Source organism: Heterodontus francisci, chromosome 18, assembly GCF_036365525.1.
Source record: "Heterodontus francisci isolate sHetFra1 chromosome 18, sHetFra1.hap1, whole genome shotgun sequence".
Taxonomy (NCBI): domain Eukaryota; kingdom Metazoa; phylum Chordata; class Chondrichthyes; order Heterodontiformes; family Heterodontidae; genus Heterodontus; species Heterodontus francisci.
Window position 1 is genome coordinate 40,030,520 of NC_090388.1, and position 20,447 is coordinate 40,050,966.

The following is a 20,447-nucleotide window of genomic DNA, read 5'->3' on the forward strand; positions in this document are numbered from 1 at the left end:
ACAAAGGAGAAGGTGTAGAGATAGGACAAGGTCACAGAATAGCTTTGCGGCTGTTCAATTTTCAGTCCGTTAACACCCTATCTGTACTAATGCTTTGTCTTTCAATACACCATTAACATATTGTTTGTCTTTGTTCCACGACCTTCTGGTCAGCTATTCTGTGACCTTGTCCTATCTACACCTTCTCCTTTGTTATCTCTTGCCCCACCCCCACTTTACCTGCTTATAACCTTTTACATTTCTAATATTTGCCAGTTCTGAAGAAGGGTCACTGACCTGAAACGTTAACTCTGCTTCTCTCTCCACAATGCTGCCAGACATGCTGAGTATTTCCAGCATTTCTTGTTTTTATATCAGTCTAGTAAACCTCCTTTGAACTGCTTCCAACGCATTTGCATCCTTCCTTAAATAAGGAGACCATTACACAGTACTCCAGATGTTGTCTCACCAATGCCCTGTATAGCTTGAAGCATAACCTCCCTACTTTTGTATTCAATTTCCCTCGCGATAAACGATAACACTCTATTAGGTTTCCTAATTACGTGCTGTGATTTAACTTTCACAAAGTAAATCTGAACAAATAGCACGCGGTTCAAAATAATTGTTGATTTTAAGAGATTAGATCACATCAGAATTACAGTGTCTTAAAGGAAAAGGGTGGATCTGAATGAATTAATGGGAAAATTAGAATACGAAAGGGATTAGCTTTCATTGGGTCTATTCGTATGCTTGGCTTTTCTTATGTTACTTGGTTCATAATTTTTAAAAGTTTTGAAAGGAGTTTTCTGCACTGTAGTTTTCCCCCCCTCATTGTGCTTTATGGTCTAAAATAGCTACTTTGTGGCAGCTAGGGAGCAGATATTTTGTATAGGACTCTTCCTGATGTGACAGCATAAAGCTGTACTGTAATGATGTCTTCAACAGGAACAGGGGCTATTGGCAGAAATTCTGTACATAATGTCACAATAGGAGGGTTCTGCACAGGAGCTTCTCTCTGAACACCTCTAGCCCTAATGTTTGAGGCATCAGGAGGTTTGAGATTACTGTCAGTTGTAAGTTTTAATCAACAATAGAGTTGTTGCTTTTTCTCAAAATATTGCAATCAAGAAAACTGAAGTACTGACCCTCCTGCTGAGTAATGCACAGCCACATTGAAAAACAGAATAAGTTTTGCAGTCGGTTAAGTGCATTTTTGAGATTGACTCTGCGCTATACATTAGGCAAAATGGGATGTGGTAAATTCTGTTCATGCTGTTTTATACGGAGAAATTATTTTGTATGTGAGAATTTAGTAATAAAACCACATGATGTAAACAGGATTATTGCCCGGTCAAGGATTTGGCCTTTCTGTTACTGATTGCAAAGAAGCACTAGATCAGGTTTGTCCAACCTTTTTGGCAGGAAAGCCGCATTATGATTTTTGCTTGGCCCAGGAGGGCCGGTGAGAAAATTTTGAAAGATAAAGGCTGTGTTCCTGCCCCCCCCCCTCTCTCTCTCTCTCTCTCTCTCTGTGTTCCCCTCGCTCTCTTTGTTCCCTCCTCTCTCTCTCTGTTTTCCCCTCTCTCTCTCTCTCTACCCCCCCTCCGCCCCGCCCCCTCCGCCCCGCCCCCTCCGCCCCGCCCCCTCCGCCCCGCCCCCTCCGCCCCGCCCCCTCCGCCCCGCCCCCTCCGCCCCGCCCCCTCCGCCCCGCCCCCTCCGCCCCGCCCCCTCCGCCCCGCCCCCTCCGCCCCGCCCCCCTCCGCCCCGCCCCCCTCCGCCCCGCCCCCCTCCGCCCCGCCCCCCCTCCGCCCCGCCCCCCCTCCGCCCCGCCCCCCCTCCGCCCCGCCCCCCTCCGCCCCGCCCCCCCTCCGCCCCGCCCCCCCTCCGCCCCGCCCCCCCTCCGCCCCGCCCCCCTCCGCCCCGCCCCCCTCCGCCCCGCCCCCCTCCGCCCCGCCCCCCTCCGCCCCGCCCCCCTCCGCCCCGCCCCCCTCCGCCCCGCCCCCCTCCGCCCCGCCCCCCTCTCCGCCCCGCCCCCCTCTCCGCCCCGCCCCCCTCCGCCCCGCCCCCCTCTCCGCCCCGCCCCCCTCTCCGCCCCGCCCCCCTCTCCGCCCCGCCCCCCTCTCCGCCCCGCCCCCCTCTCCGCCCCGCCCCCCTCTCCGCCCCGCCCCCCTCTCCGCCCCGCCCCCCTCTCCGCCCCGCCCCCCTCTCCGCCCCGCCCCCCTCTCCGCCCCGCCCCCCTCTCCGCCCCGCCCCCCTCTCCGCCCCGCCCCCCTCTCCGCCCCGCCCCCCTCTCCGCCCCGCCCCCCTCTCCGCCCCGCCCCCCTCTCCGCCCCGCCCCCCTCTCCGCCCCGCCCCCCTCTCCGCCCCGCCCCCCTCTCCGCCCCGCCCCCCTCTCCGCCCCGCCCCCCTCTCCGCCCCGCCCCCCTCTCCGCCCCGCCCCCCTCTCCGCCCCGCCCCCCTCTCCGCCCCGCCCCCCTCTCCGCCCCGCCCCCCTCTCCGCCCCGCCCCCCTCTCCGCCCCGCCCCCTCTCCGCCCCCCCCCTCTCCGCCCCCCCCCTCTCCACTCCGCCCCCCCCTCTCCACCCCGCCCCCCCCTCTCCACCCCGCCCCCCCCTCTCCACCCCGCCCCCTCCTCCCCGCCCCTCTCTCCCTCTGTCTCTTCCCTCTCCCCCTCTCTCTTCAGTGTTTTAAAACGTTGCACTGCGTTTCACAACTGAGAGGTGCTGAAGCAGCAAAACGCTTCCCAACTTTGACAGATTCAAGGCTTTCCAGCGGGCTATTTAAAAAGAAAGTCAGACAACCTCGAATCTGTCAAAGTTGGGAAGCACGTTCCTGCTTCAGCATCTGTCAGCTGTGAAACTCTGCAATGTTTTTAAAAAGGCCACTCCGCAAGAAGACGATAAAGGGAAATTTCCCATCTCCTGTCACAGAGCCCTGGCGAGGATGACGACGACCCCGGGTACAGTTTACACCCGCGGGCCGGACGGAAACCTTTGGCAGGCCGCTTCCTGGCCCATGAGCCATATGTTGGACAACCCTGAGCTAGCTCTTTACACCTGTTGAGCTCAAACATATTGCATCTTTGAAACAACTGTAAAGTACACACAGAATATCACCACTAAATGAAGGTAGGTCTGAGCAGCTGAAATGAACCATTCTATTCAAAGCATTGTTTCTTTAAAAACTGTCAGCTCTAAGTTATAACAGATATTGAAGTCTTTTGCCAAATTATCCATATGGATATCCAAGTGACCTAAGTAGTTTGACACTTGATTCCAGTGTTATGCTTTTATCGTTGAAGCCCAGCCATCACCTTAGCATCCTAACCTTTCTTAATAATCCTGAATTTGGTATTTTGAATTCAAGTAACTTTAAACAATGACAGAAAATGATTAAGAATCTGATTTTGTTTATAGGCAAGCATGTAGACAGTAATGCAGAAGATTTTGGGCAACATGTAAATTACGAGGGTAAAGCTTGACTAGGTTATCAACATAATTTGAACTATGAGATGTAAATGCTTCAAAAAGATCTCACAACATGATGCTGAACAAAGTAAGCATCAAATAAATGTCGTCTGTCTTTACAGACCATGACCAAACTGTGAGGTGGAACTGTGTTAATAAAGGGGATGAGAATGCAGGGAATAGGGGAGAGTGGTGCTGAAGCAGGCCATTTCTTTGAATCGTGGCCCCCGAACAAAGATTCAGTGTCCCGAAACCTTCAGTTAATTGAGCTAAGCATTCGTAAACATACTCCACTTGAATGTTATTTTGTGGAAGTGAGCAGAAAGGCATGGCACTATGCTTAATGGGAAATATAGCCAAGTTAGGAATAGTAGCTTTGCTGAGCTTTGATCTTGAGTAGCAGAAACCACAATGAAATAGTTAAAAGTAAAGGCAGAGCGTGTGAGACAGTAAAGACTAGCCGACACTGGTAATTGCCAGGACATCTGTTCTTTATGGCCTGATTGTGTGACTCCCTGTGGTTTGGAACAAATGGACTCCTGTGAATCAAATGATGTCCATCCCTGTGTGAGTGATAAGGAGTGCTAGGCCCCTCTTATCTTCGTGAACTGCCACTACTTGATGTAGCTGCACACTGCACGAAACACTCAGGAATGTACACCTAATAGAGATAGCAGGATGCGCCGCAATTACTTGTCACAAGGTAGAGACAGACTCATGATCCATGTAGGGAGTGAGACCAGCATGGTTATTGATGATTCCTATGCTCTTGTTAATTAGCTTGCTTATCCAGTTTGTTTTATCTTGCTGGTACAAAACAATATTTTATTAGTAACAAGTATGTATTGAGAATGGAGTGTATTGTTAACCTCAGTAACAGATGTACTGCACCCACGTGGGTGAAGTCGAATTGTACTGCACTGATTGGTTAAACAAGGAGGTGTAGCATGAATCTTAATGTATAAACAGTAGTACCTGTATCACAAACTTCACTTACTCTGGGGGGGGGACCCGACAGACTCTGGTGGAGTCAGTGCCGCTGTTCTCAGAGTAAGTCCGCTGGCGACTGCGCAAATAAAGTAATTGATTTTACCTACACATCCGACTCGGTATATTTACTGAACCAGACTGAAGGCAAAAAGAACTGAGATTTACAATTTCATTTCCATTTTATTGAATTTTTATCAACCTTGCTATGGGATTTTCTCTACTTGGTCTAATCTTTACACATATGATTGCCAACTTACTGGTATATGGCAGGCTGAACTTGCACCATCACAAAGGGCAAAAACTGTGTCCTAAGCCAAACCATCTTCCGCTGCTTCATCAATGACCTTCCTCCATCAGAAATGGGAAGTCAGAAGTGGGGATGTTCGCTGTTGATTGGACAATGTTCAGCACCATTCGCAACTCCTCAGATACTGAAGCAACCCGTGTCCAGATGTGGCAAGACCTGGACAACATTCAGGCTTAGGCTGATAAGTGGCAAGTAACATTCCTGCCACACAAGTGCCAGGCAATGACCATCTCAAGCAAGAGAGAATCAAACCATTTCCCCTTGATGTTTAATGACATTACTTTCTCTGAATCCCCCACTATCAATAGCCTTGAGGTTACCATTGACTGAACTGCTACAAGAGCAGGTCAGAGGCTGGGAATTTTGCAGCAAGTAACTTGCCTCCTGTCTCCCCAATACCTGTTCACTATCTTCAAGGCACAAGTTAGGAATGTGATGGCATACTTTGCACTCCAACAACACTCAAGCCCGCTTGGTTGGCACTCATCCACTACCTTCAACATTCACTCCCATCACCAATAACGCACAGTGGCAGTGGTGTGTACCATGTACAAGATGCACTGCAGCAACTCACCAAGGCTCCTTCAACAGCACTTTCCAAACCCGCGACCTCTACCACCTGAAGTGCTGTAACCTGCAAGGCTACGGACCAGGTGCTGGAAGGTGGGATTAGATTGGGGGGGGGCTAGTTTTTTCAGCCAGCACAGACACAATGGGCTGAATGACCTCTTTCTGTGCTGTAACCTTTCTATGGTTCACCTTGCCACCACTGCAAGTTCTCGCCGTATCTTCACTGTTGCTGGGTCAAAATCCTGACACTCCCTTCCTAACAGCACTGTTAGAATCTTAGAAAGTTTAAGGCACAGAAAGAGGCCACTTGGCCCATCATGTCTGTGCTGGCTGAAAAACGATCCACCTATTCTAATCCCACCTTCCAGCATTTGGTCCGTAGCCCTGCAGATTACGGCACTTGGAAGTACATATCCAGACTCTCTTTGAATGAGTTGAAGGTTTCTGCCTCAACTACCCTTTCAGGCAGTGAGTTCCAAACCCCGCCACCCTCTGAGTGAAAAAGTTTCTCCTGATCTCCCCTCTAATTTTTCTACCAATCACTTTAAATCTATGCTCCCTAGTTAATGACCTCTTTGCTAAGTTGAATTGGCCCTTTACTCTCCACTCTATCCAGGCCCCTCAACATTTTGTACATTTCAATCAGATCTCCCCTCAGCCTTCTCTGTTCCAAGGAGAACAACCCCAGCCTATCCAATTTTTCCAGTCCTGGCAACATCCTCGTAAATCTCCTCTGTACCCTCTCTAGTGCAATTACATCCTTTCTGTAATGAGATGACCAGAACTGCACACAGTACTCAAGTTGTGGCCTAACCAATGAATTATACAGTTCCAGCATAACCTCCCTGCTCTTATGTTCTATTCCTTGGCTAATAAAGGAAAGGATTCCATATGCCTTCTTAACGACCTTATCAACCTGTCCTGCTACCTTCAGTGATGTGTGGACATTCACACCAAGGTCCCTCACTTCCTCTATACTTCTCAGTATTTTCCCATTAATTGTGTATTCCTTTGCCTTGTTTGACCTCCACAAATGCATCACTTCACACTTCTCCAGGTTGAATTCCATTTGCCACTTTTCTGCTGATCTGACCAGAGCATCAATATCTTCCTGCAGCCTACAGCTATCCTCCCCGCTATCTACCACATGGACAATCTTTGTGTTGTCTGCAAACTTCTTGATCATGACCCCTACATTTACGTCCAAATCATTAATGTATACCACAAAAAGCAGGGGACCCATACGGAACCCTGCGGAACGCCATGGAAACAGCCCTCCAGTCACAAAAACAGCTGTCAACAATTAACCTTTGTTTCCTGCCACTGAACCAATTTTGTATCCACCTACGTCCTAAGGACTGCAGCAGTTCAAGAAGGTAGCTCACCACCACCTTCTCAAGGGCAATTAGCCATGGGCAATAAATGCTGGCCGAGCCAGTAATGTCCACATCCCATGAATGAGTAAAAAAGACACAATAAACCAAAGGTTCACTACCTCAAAAAGAAAAATCTAGAAAATTAATTTCAATAAAATGGAAGAGTAGGACAAGGTAAATTGGTTTAGGATTGATATGATTTCTTCATACCAAACATGATCAATATACGGAATGGAGTTCAAGTAAAGTAGTGGAAGTGAAAATCCTAGAATCATTTAAGAAATAATAGTGCCCATTCCAGCCAACGTCACCCACATCCCACGAATGAATTTTTAAAAACTACATCTAAAAGTAAATGTGCTGCAAAGCACTAAACATATTTCTGCCACAATTGTACAATATTTGAAAATGAGTTCCTTTAATTTAAAATGACCTGTGTCATTGTATCCTCTTTTTGTGATATTTTAACTGTGCTTTAAAGGATTATCATAACCATTTTTTTTCTGGAAATATTCCAGAAGGAATTACATATACTATTAAGATGTACAGTGTACCTACCATTTTACAAAAATGTTTCACTTTTAGGGTGAAATTTTCTGAGTGTTTATATTCTGTGACAATCGCAAAGCAAAATACTTGATGATTAACCGTGTGAGTTCATAATCTTGTTTTTCAACCCTCTACTATAACAGACATGGTGTAACAAATGCATTGATCATCCCACTGTGTGTATGGGGGGGGAGGCGGTGGCGTAGTGGTATTGTCACTGGACCAGTAACCCAGAGACCCAGAGTATTGCTCTGGGGACATGGGTTCAAATCCCAGAATTCAATTAATAAATCTGGAATTAAAAACTAGTCTAACGATGGCCATGAAACCATTGTCGATTGTTGTAAAAACCCATCTGGTTCACTAATGTCCTTTAGGGAAGGAATTCTACTGTCCTTACTTGGTTGGCCTACATGTGACTCCAGACCCACAGCAATGTGGTTAACTCTTACATGCCCTCTGAAATGGACGAGCAAGCCACTCAGTTGTATCTAACCACTACGAAGTCAATAAAAAAGAATGAAACCGGACGGACCACTTGGCATCGACCTAGGCACTGGAAACGATAACTGCAAACCCAACCCCGTCGACCCTGCAAAGTCCTCCTTACTAACATCTGGGGCCTTCTACCAAAGTTGGGAGGGCTGTCCCACAGACTAGTCAAGCAACAGCCTGACATAGTCATACAGAATCATACCTGACAGACAATACGAAGAAACTCTGAGAATTCTCAACATTTGTTGGGGTATTGTCAATAGGAGTGCCATAGTTGCACAAGCTTACCCCAATTGAAGAATATGATTTGACAAGTAATAATTGTACTATTTGCATAAATAGTGATTGTTGTTCCATGTAACATGGCAAGAGATGACATGAAGATTTATCATATTGCCAGTAGAATGTCATAGCTTCAGTATGGTATTGTTTCTCATTTTAAACTTGTTTACTTTCTAGTAAATGAGCCATGGCCTTATCCACAGTCATGGGAGGGTTGGGAGCTGAGAAGAGTTGAGGTAGTAAGACACTCACAATGGGGGTAAAGAGGCATCAATGGCAGTCGGAGGGAACTATGCTAGCAGGATATGAGATGAGGTAGAGTTGTTGAAAGTTGCAGGAGTGGGGAACTTGAGGCATACTAGTGGTTTCAGGTCCAGGAATAGCTGAACAGGGGCCATAGGGAGTTGGGAAGCATGTGAACAAGTGAAGCATAAGCCACACAAGGTTGAAGGGCAGTGAGTGGCAGTAGAGAAGCATCAGTGGGTGAAGCAACCTGGATCTGCACCGGTCCATCCAGCTGAGTGGTAGGTAACCATGTGGAGTTACATAGCTGGTAATCTATAATGGGGTGAAAAATGAAGTCAAGCTAAAACTTTAAAAGGAGTCGTAAATTTTTTTTTTAAGAAAAGCACTTATCTGGGAGTAAGGGGATCCAACGTGGCTGACGGTCCCTTTTCATGATTGGGAAGGTAAGCAGGGGAATTGCTCTGCAGCACCATCCAGTAGTCAAAGTTTGGAACTGCAGTAGTCAGAGCACCTGCAGTAGTCAGAGCATCACAAACTGCCACATACAGTGAAAAGTTCAATTAGGCTAGCATTATCTACAAGCATCATCGCAAAAGGGTTACATAGAACTTTTCCGCATGTTCCAAACTTAATAAAAGTTTGATGTTTGTAATAAATTCATTGGCCTTAAAATTCAAAATATTCAAAATAATGCAAAATCTTATTACAGCTACTTTAGAACACCCTCAATCTGGTTGGTTGATGCATGTTCATAAACATTTGGAAAATATATTTGTCGTGTGTTAGAACTTATATATACTGCAGATGATATAAAACTTTGTTCTAAAATCAGTTGCAATCAAGTCTTAATAATGTTCAAAAATTGATGAAATTTCAACAGTTATGCAGTTTTAGTGTCCTAATTAGGATTTTAGAAAATGAAATTGTCCTGGTCAGTATCCACTCAGTCCACATCTTGTGAAGTATTTCAATGACTGCAACAGAAATGTAAGTTGTGTTTGTGGATGGTAAAGCATTTCATCGGTCAGACTGTAGGCCGGCAACTGATAATTTATTTCTGTTCTGTTTAAAGTGCTGAAGTGGGATGTTTTCCCTCCCCTTACAAACCTAAGTAAAACCAAATTATTCAGTAAGGTATATAATGATAGAAATCTTTGAAATTAACTATCATTACTACATTTACACATAGGCAGTATGTGAGCAAATCCACCATAAAGCTTACTGTTATGTTTAAAATCTATGGCCTACTTGTACAATTCTGCTTTGAGGTTAAGTGAATTTTAGCAAGCAAGGTGTTGTACCACTCAAGCCTCCGCTTACATGGTGTATGTGTTAAATGGTCGACAATGGAACTCCAAAGTAGTAAAGACTTCAGTGTGACAGATTCTTCAATGTTCCCTGTTCACTAAAATACATTAAATAGAAATTTACTTCTACAAATGGTATTATTCAAATTACTATTTCTTGATGGTAGTTTTCAGTACTATATTAGACACCATGTTTCTCCATCCATTAATATTGTGCTAAAATATTAGAACAAAGTATAGCAAGTTTTATGGAACTCTGTGCTTCATTACATGATAGTTACAAAACAGCGTCATGCACCTCCTTAGAGATTTGGCAAACAATTTTGAAACCACAATGAAATTAATCATGAAAATTCCTTTTTTGTTTTGCAGAGTGTGTACAAATGTGATTTCCTCAACCTTCAGTTGCAACAGCCCCTCCAGCTTGCTCAAGATGCAATAGATGCCTTTCTCAAACAGCTAAAAAGTCCCATTGACTCCCTTCCAGGAGAGCTGTTTCACGTTGTTGTTTTTTCTCTTCTGCTGTCTTACTTTCCTGCCCCTTACCAACGCTGGATCTGCTGTAAGAAAGCCCATGAACTGCTTACACTCCATGGTTTGCTCCTTATAATCACACCTGATTCTTCTCACCAAAACCGTCATGCCTATATGATTAAGAGCTGGAAAATTGCCATTGAATCTTTGGGATTCAAAAGGTACAAATATGTGAAGTTCTCCCATATGCATCTCTTAGCTTTTCGGAAAATTTCTCTGCAGACGACAAGTGACCTGGTCAGCAGAAATTACCCAGAGATGCTGTTTATTCCACAGGATTTCAATAACGTGGAGGAAGATGAATACTCAGACACCAGTTGCCAAGATAGATCAGAAATGGAAGATGACCAGATAGCTTACAGTTTTTTGGAGCTACCTGATGCCCCATATGACTCAGACTCTGGAGAGAGCCAAGCAAGCTCTATTCCATTCCATGAGATGGACGATCCAGTTTTGCTTTTAAGTTAACCGAGGACTTGTAGTTCATTTGCTACCAGAGCTGCTGTGTTGCCAAAATAATTCTACTGCATTATATAACTCTTGTATTGTATACAGAACATGCAGTACAGTTTGCACATAGAAAATGTGAAAAGTTTACAGAGTGGAATACTCTTTTTCTATATCTGTTAGAAAATACAAAGTGTTCAAGGGGTATATAAACAAAACAAACACCTGGTAATGTCCTTAAGGAAGCAAAAACATCGGTGTAAATTGCCGAAGGAAGCTGACTTCTTAAATGATATGGTATGCAAATATCTAATACTGCAGTATCTTTTTGTCAACTTTGTGAATTGAAAGTCAACCTAGTAACCATGATGAATTTAGATGTTTTACAAGCGGCAATGCCATTATATTCACAACTGCAGCAAAACCCACAAAATTATGACCACAACAATTAGGTTGATAGAATCTAAAACTAGGAAAATAACTGCCATAGTAAAAGGCATTTGTGGTACTTACAATTTCAATTCTAATGGGCTCCTTCTGTGCTTTATCGTTCTATGATTCTAAATTTTACTTGAATGATTACATTGTTGCATTCCTATTCAGCTCATATTAGCAACTTACTTGTTGCCAGGGACATTACTTATACGGGATACCAATTCTGGAAAATTGTTGTTGTACCCCTAATTTTGTTGCTTTGTCAAATTTGGATGGAAAAGGCAAGAAAAACTTCTTGTTTGAGAAGTTAAACTTCTGCTGGCTGCCTATAGTTAGGCTATAATTCACACGACTTCTGTGTGTAACTGTGCAGTTAGTCTCACAAAATTCAATGTTAAATTTTCTTGACAAACAATTTGCTCTGTTCAGTTTTTGAACAAACTGGCATTGGTCTTTTTGAAAAGTGTATGCCATCTTGTCCTTGCGATCTTTGGCTGATGACCTTGCAAGAAAAGAAAATCACTGTAGCGAGGTGTGTGGTCAGCATCTGTTGTAAAGTTGTGGTAAGTAAATTGAGGAACAAAACAAGAGCCTCTGCATAATTATGTGCCACAAAAGAGTATAGTTGCCTGAAATTTTTGTCTATTGTATTGTATACATCTGTGAGTAGTCAGTAAATTTTTCTTGTTAGTGTTATTTTCTAGCACGTTGAACAGACAGTTGAGTGCATGCATATTACCCAGTTATTAGCAGATGGTATTTGTCTGAAAAAATTTGCATCTGTACAGTCAAAAGATATGAAACAAAAAGTGTGATTTATTTCCTGATTGGATTATGCTCTTTAAAAATGTACAAGTTAGCTGTTGCCAGTGAAACAGTAATGGCTTTTTCATGGTCATTACAATTGTCCTAAAAAGGATTACATTCAAATTAACAAACTTACTGATGTGACACTAACCTTTTTCACTAAACATATTTTGTTTCAAAAGGCCATCACTGTCACTTTAGGAAAATTGGTCTTAGAACAAGATGACACATGGAAGCTTCAATTTAAATTGCAGCTTTTAAGTTGTGGGCACAAGGGTAAACACCTTTCCCTCTCAATGTACAAAGAATCCTCTATATTTATTGTACATCATGGCCTAGTGGATATGCCTTCCCAAATGATTGTTACCTGCTTCAGGATAGTCTGCTTGTCTTTTTTTATATAATTGACAGCATGAAAAGAGGCCATTTGACCCATAGAGCCTACCTTCACAACTCGAGTAATCTACTGTAACCTCATTTACCAGTCCTTTCCCCTGTATCCTTCTGCATTCTTCACTTTCAAATACTTAACCAGTTCGCTTTAAAGGGTGATATAGTTTGCCACAGCAGCAACTTGTGGTAAAACATTCATGCTGTAATGACTTTCTGCAAGCAAAAATGTTCTAAATTTCTCCCTTCTTTTTGTGATAATCTGAGTCTATGTTGCCTTGGTACCAATTTTTGACAAGTCTCCCATTAGCAATATTCTAGTACTTCTCCAATTACCTTTTGGTCCTGCCAACAACCAGAGTTCTTAGCTGCTCAGTACTGATGCTCATGCTTGTCCTTCAGTAGATATTCCAAGGTCATATATTTGAATGAATGCAATAAACTGCTGGTACCTTTTTAAATAGGTTAGAATGAGATGATGATTGTCCAAAAGAATATGAAAGAAATATGGATCCCTGGAGTTTTTAGTTTGGTAACCTGCCTGTGACATGCAAATCAAATAACATTCAAAATACAATTGCACAATTTCCCAAAGTTCATGTATGGATTAATAAAACAGCTATGTTTGTATTCCTGGTACTTATTATAACTAGCTAACCTCTTGACCCTTAATTCTTGACTGGCTCTTGTACTTAGCAAATGTATCTCAGAGTACATTTAAACTACAACTGTAGCATTGGTTAGCCACTGCTGCAGTTATAATGTAAATTCAGGCTGAACCTCAGGTTATGGTCTGATCTGACGCCAGAACAAAGCAGAGTGATACACCCGAGAGGATTGAATCTCATTCTGCTTTGCTTTGGAGTAGGTTTGGGACTTAAACCAAATTTATACAACACAAAATCAGCATTGGTGCACAGTCAAAACCACTTTCCCTTAATGCTACACTTGTAGTGTAAATCCACCCTAACTTTTACTTACCATCTGCAGCAATTTTCTGAAAATATCAGATCCTGAATATTTTGTAACAAAGTGTATAATCATTAAATACAGTAGCTCAAATATTCTTTCTGCAAATTAACTTAGAGTTGTATAGTACATTTTTCACTTTGACATGTTGCCCAAAGTGTCAAGCTACTGATCCCTACAATTGTGAGCCATTTTAATAACACTAATCGTAATAGATGTTTGCATTTTCATTTACTATTTTTTTCATAAGAATAAGATATTACTGCCTGTACAGCCAGCTTTATCCTCGCAGCATATGAAAAAATTAAAATACTGTAGTTCACAAATAATGTATAGATAATTCAATAACTAATTGATACTGAAATATGTTTTAATAGATCATGCTCAATTTCAATTACTATTTTAATTCATCAATAATTGATGATTTTCATCAATCATCAAAGCTGGCAGTTGAGAACAAATTGAACAGGATTATGTGTTTACTTTTTTCAGACAGTTGTTTCAATGGCAAAGATATAGCCACGGACTGACGCAATGACTCACACAAATTTAAATGGACACATGCATTCATATGGAGTTTTGGTAATTGCAAGTAAAGGTCAAAATCTGGTGGCAGATTAAAGCTTTATTTTTGATCCTACAAAATTACAAGGATTAATCTTTTTCTTAAAAATATGCAGTTTTTGTAAACGTATAATTTTATGTTAAAAAAAACACGAAACAAATAGTTTATAAAGAAAAGTGTGTGTGGGCTAAATGTAATTTTGATGTTTTTAGATTGTAAACTAAAATAGCCTTTTTAATTCACATTTTTCACAACACAATTCTGCATAATATATTTTGTAGTATAGATGTACAACAAAAGTGAAAATGTTATTGAAATGTAAAAGGATATTACTTGCTCGGTATTTCAAAAAATATGACACATTATCCTGTTCACCAGCCAAAGGTTAGCAGGTAAAATGGCATTTTGGAAATGCCACTGTGTGGAATTGTGTCTCAATCTTGCATTTTGTGAAAAGTTTACCTCATAATGAGGTTTTGCACTTGAACCTTGTGACCTGGGTTATAACTATTTTGCTTTTAAGTGAATTTCAGCTGATACTCCATCTGCTCTGATTCAGGCTTTAATCATTTAAATTCGATTTTGTTCTGGTTACTTTCTACTAGGCTAGAATTAAAACTTTGCATTCCTGTGAAGTGTTCAGCAGCCTTATTTTCCATTTTGATTTATATTTTTGTTCTATTGTATTGTTAAACTGTTCATGCTGTGAATATTGACCACTGTAGGCACCAAAGACTGAAATGGCATTTCATTTGCTTGGGTTTCCATTATAGTATGGTTAACTAGGAACTCACCAATTTATTTGAAAAGTGTCAGCATCCATTTACACCTTTCTGGCATGGCCAGACCAAATCCATCTTTGTTGATTTTAAAAACAATAATCTGAAAGTTTTTGTTTCAAAGAATTCCACGTTTTCAGAAAGTAATTACAAGTAACCATAAACCTTGTAAATGTTCATCGTTCTTGGATATTGCATTGCAGCAACAGTTAACTTATTGTAATTGCAATCTGTTAGTTTTCAGTCAAAATATAAAATGAAAATTTACTACTAGGCTGGTTAATAAGAGGTTGTAACAGTCTTCAACTGAATTGTTTACCGTTATAATCTTTTTAGTTATCCTCCTTATAATAGTGTTAGAATATGACTATAATATTGAATCTGTGATTTCCGAAAAGTTAGCAAGTTAAAATTGCACAAATCAAATTATAAGTTTGATATTAAATGATCAAGCTCAACTTAAGCTACCTAACATTGGCTAATGCATACCATAAAAATAATTGTTTCACAGAGACTATAACTTGCAATTTAACACTAAACATGGAAACCCTACTGTGTTAGCATTAATGCCTGAGTATTGATATGATGAATGGTGTGGTTGATACTAAAATGTTACAATAATTTTAAACTTGTTTACTGAGTTTGTCATTACTATAAGCATTTACATATTTCTGCTTACATGATGTATAGGTTGGACAACAAAAAATTTAACTGATGCTTAATGGTACCTTTTTTGGTTATTGCATCGTATCAGCTCTTACTAAAATGAATGTGACTTTTTCTACTGTATGTAAACTTCATTTTTCATACTGGAAGTGCTTAAAAATGATACTTGTTGAGAATAGTCACTTAAAATGGTAAAACTGCATTGTGACATATCCACAATTTTCTGAGTGTCAGCTGTGTAGTTGCTAGGGCAATAAACTGCAATTTACAAGGTACATTGTTGTGATGATTGTATTTTCTTCACTGAAATGCAGAGCTCCTATTTAATATTTGCAAACTAGACATACAAACTATTCCGAGGAGCTGAGATAGTCTGATGAATTGTTTTTGTCTTTGAAAATATGAGTCAAAATATGCAGTCTTTTGTGACGACTGTTGTGACTCACAACAGAAGTGAAATATGAAAATTCAGTCATACCTTGAGTGGATGTGCTGAATCTGTGTCAGAAATAATTTCAAATCTGGCAGTCTTGGTTTGGGAGGATTGGTTTAAATTTGACGAAAATGAATATTATTATTCAGTTAGAAAGTTCTCCCAAGATTATGATTGAAGTTGCAGTCCTGAAACTTGCAACATTTCTTTACCACTGCTCGCCTTGAAGCATTTTCCTATGGTATCATTTAGTACAGAATTCATTAATCAAAAATGTTCCTACATTCTTGAACTTCAAGAAAGATGTGCATTTATAAAGTACATTTCACAAACTCCGATGTCCCAAAGCATTTACAGCCAATTAAGTACTTTTGACACATAGAGCTGGATTTTACCTTGCCTGATCAGCCAGCAACAGAGAGGTGGCGTTGTAAGAGCATGGGGAACTCAGAAGTTAGGATTTCCCCACATGTTCTGAGGGCTTAGCTCCATAACTTGTGTGTATGATATCAGCCTGATTGACAGGCTAGGTTTCTAGTTGGGCAGGAGCATCCAAAGAGGGCTGCAGAACAAGGTAGGGCTGTCCCCCAGCGTTGGGGGTGAGTGTATGGGTGATTGGAGGCCTTGGTGGGTGGGGAGAGGTCAGGCAGCGGTATCAGAGGCCTTGGGTTGGGGGGTTGGTGGAGGGGCAGGTGCTCGGAGGCCTTGGAGGTGATTTGAATGGTTGGGGAGGGTGTCCGATAGCGTGCAGCTGCCTAGGCAGGCACACTGTATCCAGCAGGTCAGTGGAAAGGCACTCACTTACCTCCTGGATCCAATATTCTTGCCTTGGTGCAGCTGCCAGGTTTTCTGAGGTTCAGGAAACCCAATCATCCACAATTAAATTCAAAATGTTGAATAACAATGACGCTCTTGGCTTTTAATATTTGAAGTGCCAACCCTCTTCCTTGGAGTAGATTGATTGCCTCCCACCATTGCCACCCCATCCCACCTCCATTAAAACTGGAAGTGGCCGGGTTGGAGGTAGGTTACTGTTGAGATTCTGATTTTTAACACATTAACCCTCCATCTGACCCAAATACACATATTTTTTGTAGTTAACGTCTTCCCCCACCCGCCACAACCATAGTCACTGCTTTACACAGCAAAGTCCAGCAAAAGCAATGTGACAATGACCAGATAATTTGTTTTAATGTCATTAAGTGAGGGATAAATATTGGGCTAGGATATCAGGAAAAAATCCTGCTCTTCTTTGAAATACTTGTAGGTGGGTAGAACTAAGGATTGGGATTGCTTGAATGGCCAGGTAAAATAAAATTAGTAATTTCGAAAATGGTATCTCATTTATGATCATAATTGAATGATTTTTTTAAGTTTTAAGAAAGCTGTTGATTAGAAATAGTAATAGCAATAACATCAGTTGTTTATGTAGAGTTTTTGAACAGGCCACTGAATAATGTGCAAAGCCAAGAACCATGATCAATAATGATGTAACAATTGATCAAATTCAGTGACTGTAGCAGTTTAATGTTATCATATTTGACCCCGAGAAGAGCTTCTGATCACATTTCCACCTCTAACATTGCCCAACTTGGCCCCTGCCTCAGCTTATCTGCTTCTGAAACCCTCATTCATGCCTTTGTTACCTCTAGACTTAACTATTCCAACTGGTCTCCCAAATCTACTCTCCATAAAGTTAAGGTCTTCCAAAACTCTGCTGCCCATATCCTAATTCGTACCAACCTGCACTGGTTCCGGTCAAGCAACCATTTTGGTTTTAAAATTCTCATCCTTGTTTTCAAATCCCTCCATGGCCTCGCCCCTCCCTATCTCAGTAATCACCTCCAACCACACAACCCTCCAAGATATCTGCACTCATAAAATTCTGGCGTCTTGACCATCTCCAATTTTAATCGCTTCACCATTGGTTGCCTAGGCCACAAGCTCTGGAATTCCCTCCCTGCACCTCTCTGCCTCTACTTCTCTTTCCTCCTTTAAGACAGTCCTTAAAACCTACCTCTTTGACCAAACGTTTGGTCATCTGACCTAATATCTCCTTTTGTGGCTTATGTGAAGCGCCTTAGGACTTATTATTATATTAGGTGCTATATAAATTGTTGCAGTTTAAACTGGTTACATAATTATTAAATTATAATATATCAAATTCATTAATGAGTCATTCTATTGTATATGTAGTGTTACAGTCAAATGAGGAGGGGTTGAAGGGTTTCCCTCTTTTCCTTCTCCTTGTTTGACCACAACAAGTTTAATTCTTAAAGTGGATGTACTGGCCAATTCAGTAGGTGTTTTATTACTTAATTGCTATGATCATAACAAGAACCAACCGGACAGGTTTTCTTGAGTTAACAAAGAAAGATGTTAACTTTATTGTACTTAAACCGAACTAATAATATAATAAACAACGTGCCAACTTTCACTTACACATACTGGAGGTTTACACACACACAAATAGGTTACAGAGTGGGGAAAGGTAGTTTGGTTGAGTTAGAGTCCATAAAAAGGTATACAGTCTGTGGAGTTTGGTGATTTAGCTGGCTTCTCGCTGAATTCAGTGGTCCTGGGGCTTTTAGTTTGGAGAAGTAGATGACTGGTTCGGTAAGTCTCTTGGAGATAGCGATGCGGATGATTTCCTCCAGTGGGTTTTCTGATTGTAGCTGGAATAGGCAAAGGTGGTCAGTTAACAGGCAGGATTTGAAAGCTTTCAAGCTGGAATGGAAAGACAGAGAGGGACCCCCACTTAGGGTCTGCTCATATCAGAGTCCAGTTGCTTCTCCCATGCTGCAGAGAAAACACAAGCTTGAAACCACAGATGGTGAGGGCTTGTCACATGACAGTCACTCAGTGATTCAAACATAGCAGTTCACAGTATTTCTCTGCTTGCTGAAAAGAACAAGCAGTTCCTTTAAACTTCCTGGGTTTGGTTCTTGCTGGGAAGTGCACAGACATTTCATCTCCCTCCTCACAGTCCTTTGCAATGTAGGATACGGTGTTGCAAAATAGGTAGTCAACTTAAGCTACCAGCAAAATCAGCCATTTAGCTGGTCTTTTAAAAAATGCCTTAAAAAAATATATATAAATTCAGATCTCCAGTCAGTGGATTAAAGAAAATTATCATTCAACAAAGTGCATTGGTATAACACCTTCGCACCACGCAAAATGAAATGTGACAACAGGAAAATTTCATATGGGATCACAAATTAAAAAGAAACTGTATACATGCACACCCATCAGTCTCACTGTCATAGCTGTACTCTAGATTTTTTTTCATCCGGAATTGGGCACATACTCAACTGGGGAGATACAACTGCTCTGACTGGGCTCAATCAGCTAGTGACCTCGAACTCGCTGCCCTTGAGGGTGGTGGAAACAGAGACAATCAAAGATTTCAAAAGGAAATTGGATGTGCACTTGCAGAACTAAGGGGATCGAGCAGGGACGTGGGGCTGACTGAATTACACAACAGAGAGCCGGCATTGATTTGATGGGATGAATGGCCTCCTTCTGTGCCCTAAATGACTCTGACTCTATTTGAAACCTTGCCTGTATGAATGAATTATAATAAATGGGGTAGTTTTGGTAGCTGTACCCATTCTGTTGTTTACGATCAACTGCAATAACTTTATGCTTTTGCCACAAATTTCAGTATACATTTTCTTGATATGTTTCTTGATGATGATTACTTAATTTGAGTACTTGACAGTGAAGTAGATTAATGGTTTCAATGTAGGATTTATACAGATTAATAAAATAGAAGAAAAGTGCTTACATAAACCACTTCCACTTCAGCCCTGTGGACATTGTGACATTACAGATGTCCTTCTGTTCAAGAGCCAAGCTGTTCTTTAACTTGGGTCAAAGGCCATAGTGCAAGATACCAATAAGTTTGAAATTAGTAATTAATCATCTTCAATCTTATCCTACATCTCACACCTTTCATCAGCCTTTTTTTTGTTCATCTGATACTGAATGTTACTTTATGAAGAACATTCCTGATCAATCAGCAGCAACAATCATGTTTTATAAATAGCATAGGGTAACGATGGCAACAATTTTGTCACTTGAAGCAACTTAATTGGCGGAGAAAGACATACTTATGATATTACATACAGCATTGAAATTTCTACAGGTTTCTTTATTTTGTCCAAAGAATTTCTTCAACTTCCTTTAAAAAAAAACAAGGTCCTTATCTGTATCTTATGAAATTGATGAATAGTGATCCCACATTGTGACAAGGGAGGAGCTAATACTATGCCTAGTTCCTATACATGAAGGAAATGACTGGGATTTTGCAGTAGAAATGCCATTGAAACTGTCAGCATTTGCTGTCATACGCCTTTGAAACTAACAACTTCTGGAATTCACACACATGCATTTAGACATGGAAATGCAGAAGTTGCTGTCAGTGATTCCACGTTTCTGCACAAGGTGCCCCGTAGAAGTCCCACCAGACTGCAATTAGATAGATATCACTAAACTGACCACAACATGTCCTTTTATGTTATTAGTCTTGCTGTAAAAAAAACCCTTGAAAAAGTTGTACGTTGTTGAATGCAGTATAACTGAGTTAACAGCGTACTAGGTTCATAATTACTGCTGAGCAGCCTCACTGTTCCTGAAAAACTAACTTTACATTGTAGAATGTCCGATTTCTACATTATGAAAAAAAATCTAATTTTTAATGTAAAATGTTAAAATTCAAAATTCTAGCCACCGTTATCCTATGTGTATTTTTTTAAATGCATTTCATGGGATGTGGACGTTGCTGGCAAGGCCAGCATTTGTTATCTATCCCGAATTACCTTTGAGAAGGTGGTGGTGAGCTGCCTTCTTGAGC

At 41.5% G+C, this 20,447-nt stretch overlaps 1 protein-coding gene across 1 annotated transcript in view; it reads left to right on the forward strand.

Annotated features, from left to right (window-relative positions):
* bmt2 (base methyltransferase of 25S rRNA 2 homolog) overlaps nucleotides 1-14,566 on the forward strand; it is a 177,508-nt gene extending 162,942 nt beyond the window's left edge. The window contains exon 5 of the mRNA XM_068050577.1: nucleotides 9,940-14,566. Within this exon, the coding sequence (XP_067906678.1) occupies nucleotides 9,940-10,569 (630 nt within the window). The 3' untranslated portion in view covers nucleotides 10,570-14,566. The remainder of the gene's footprint in view (nucleotides 1-9,939) is intronic.
* Nucleotides 14,567-20,447: the final 5,881 nt, after the last annotated feature.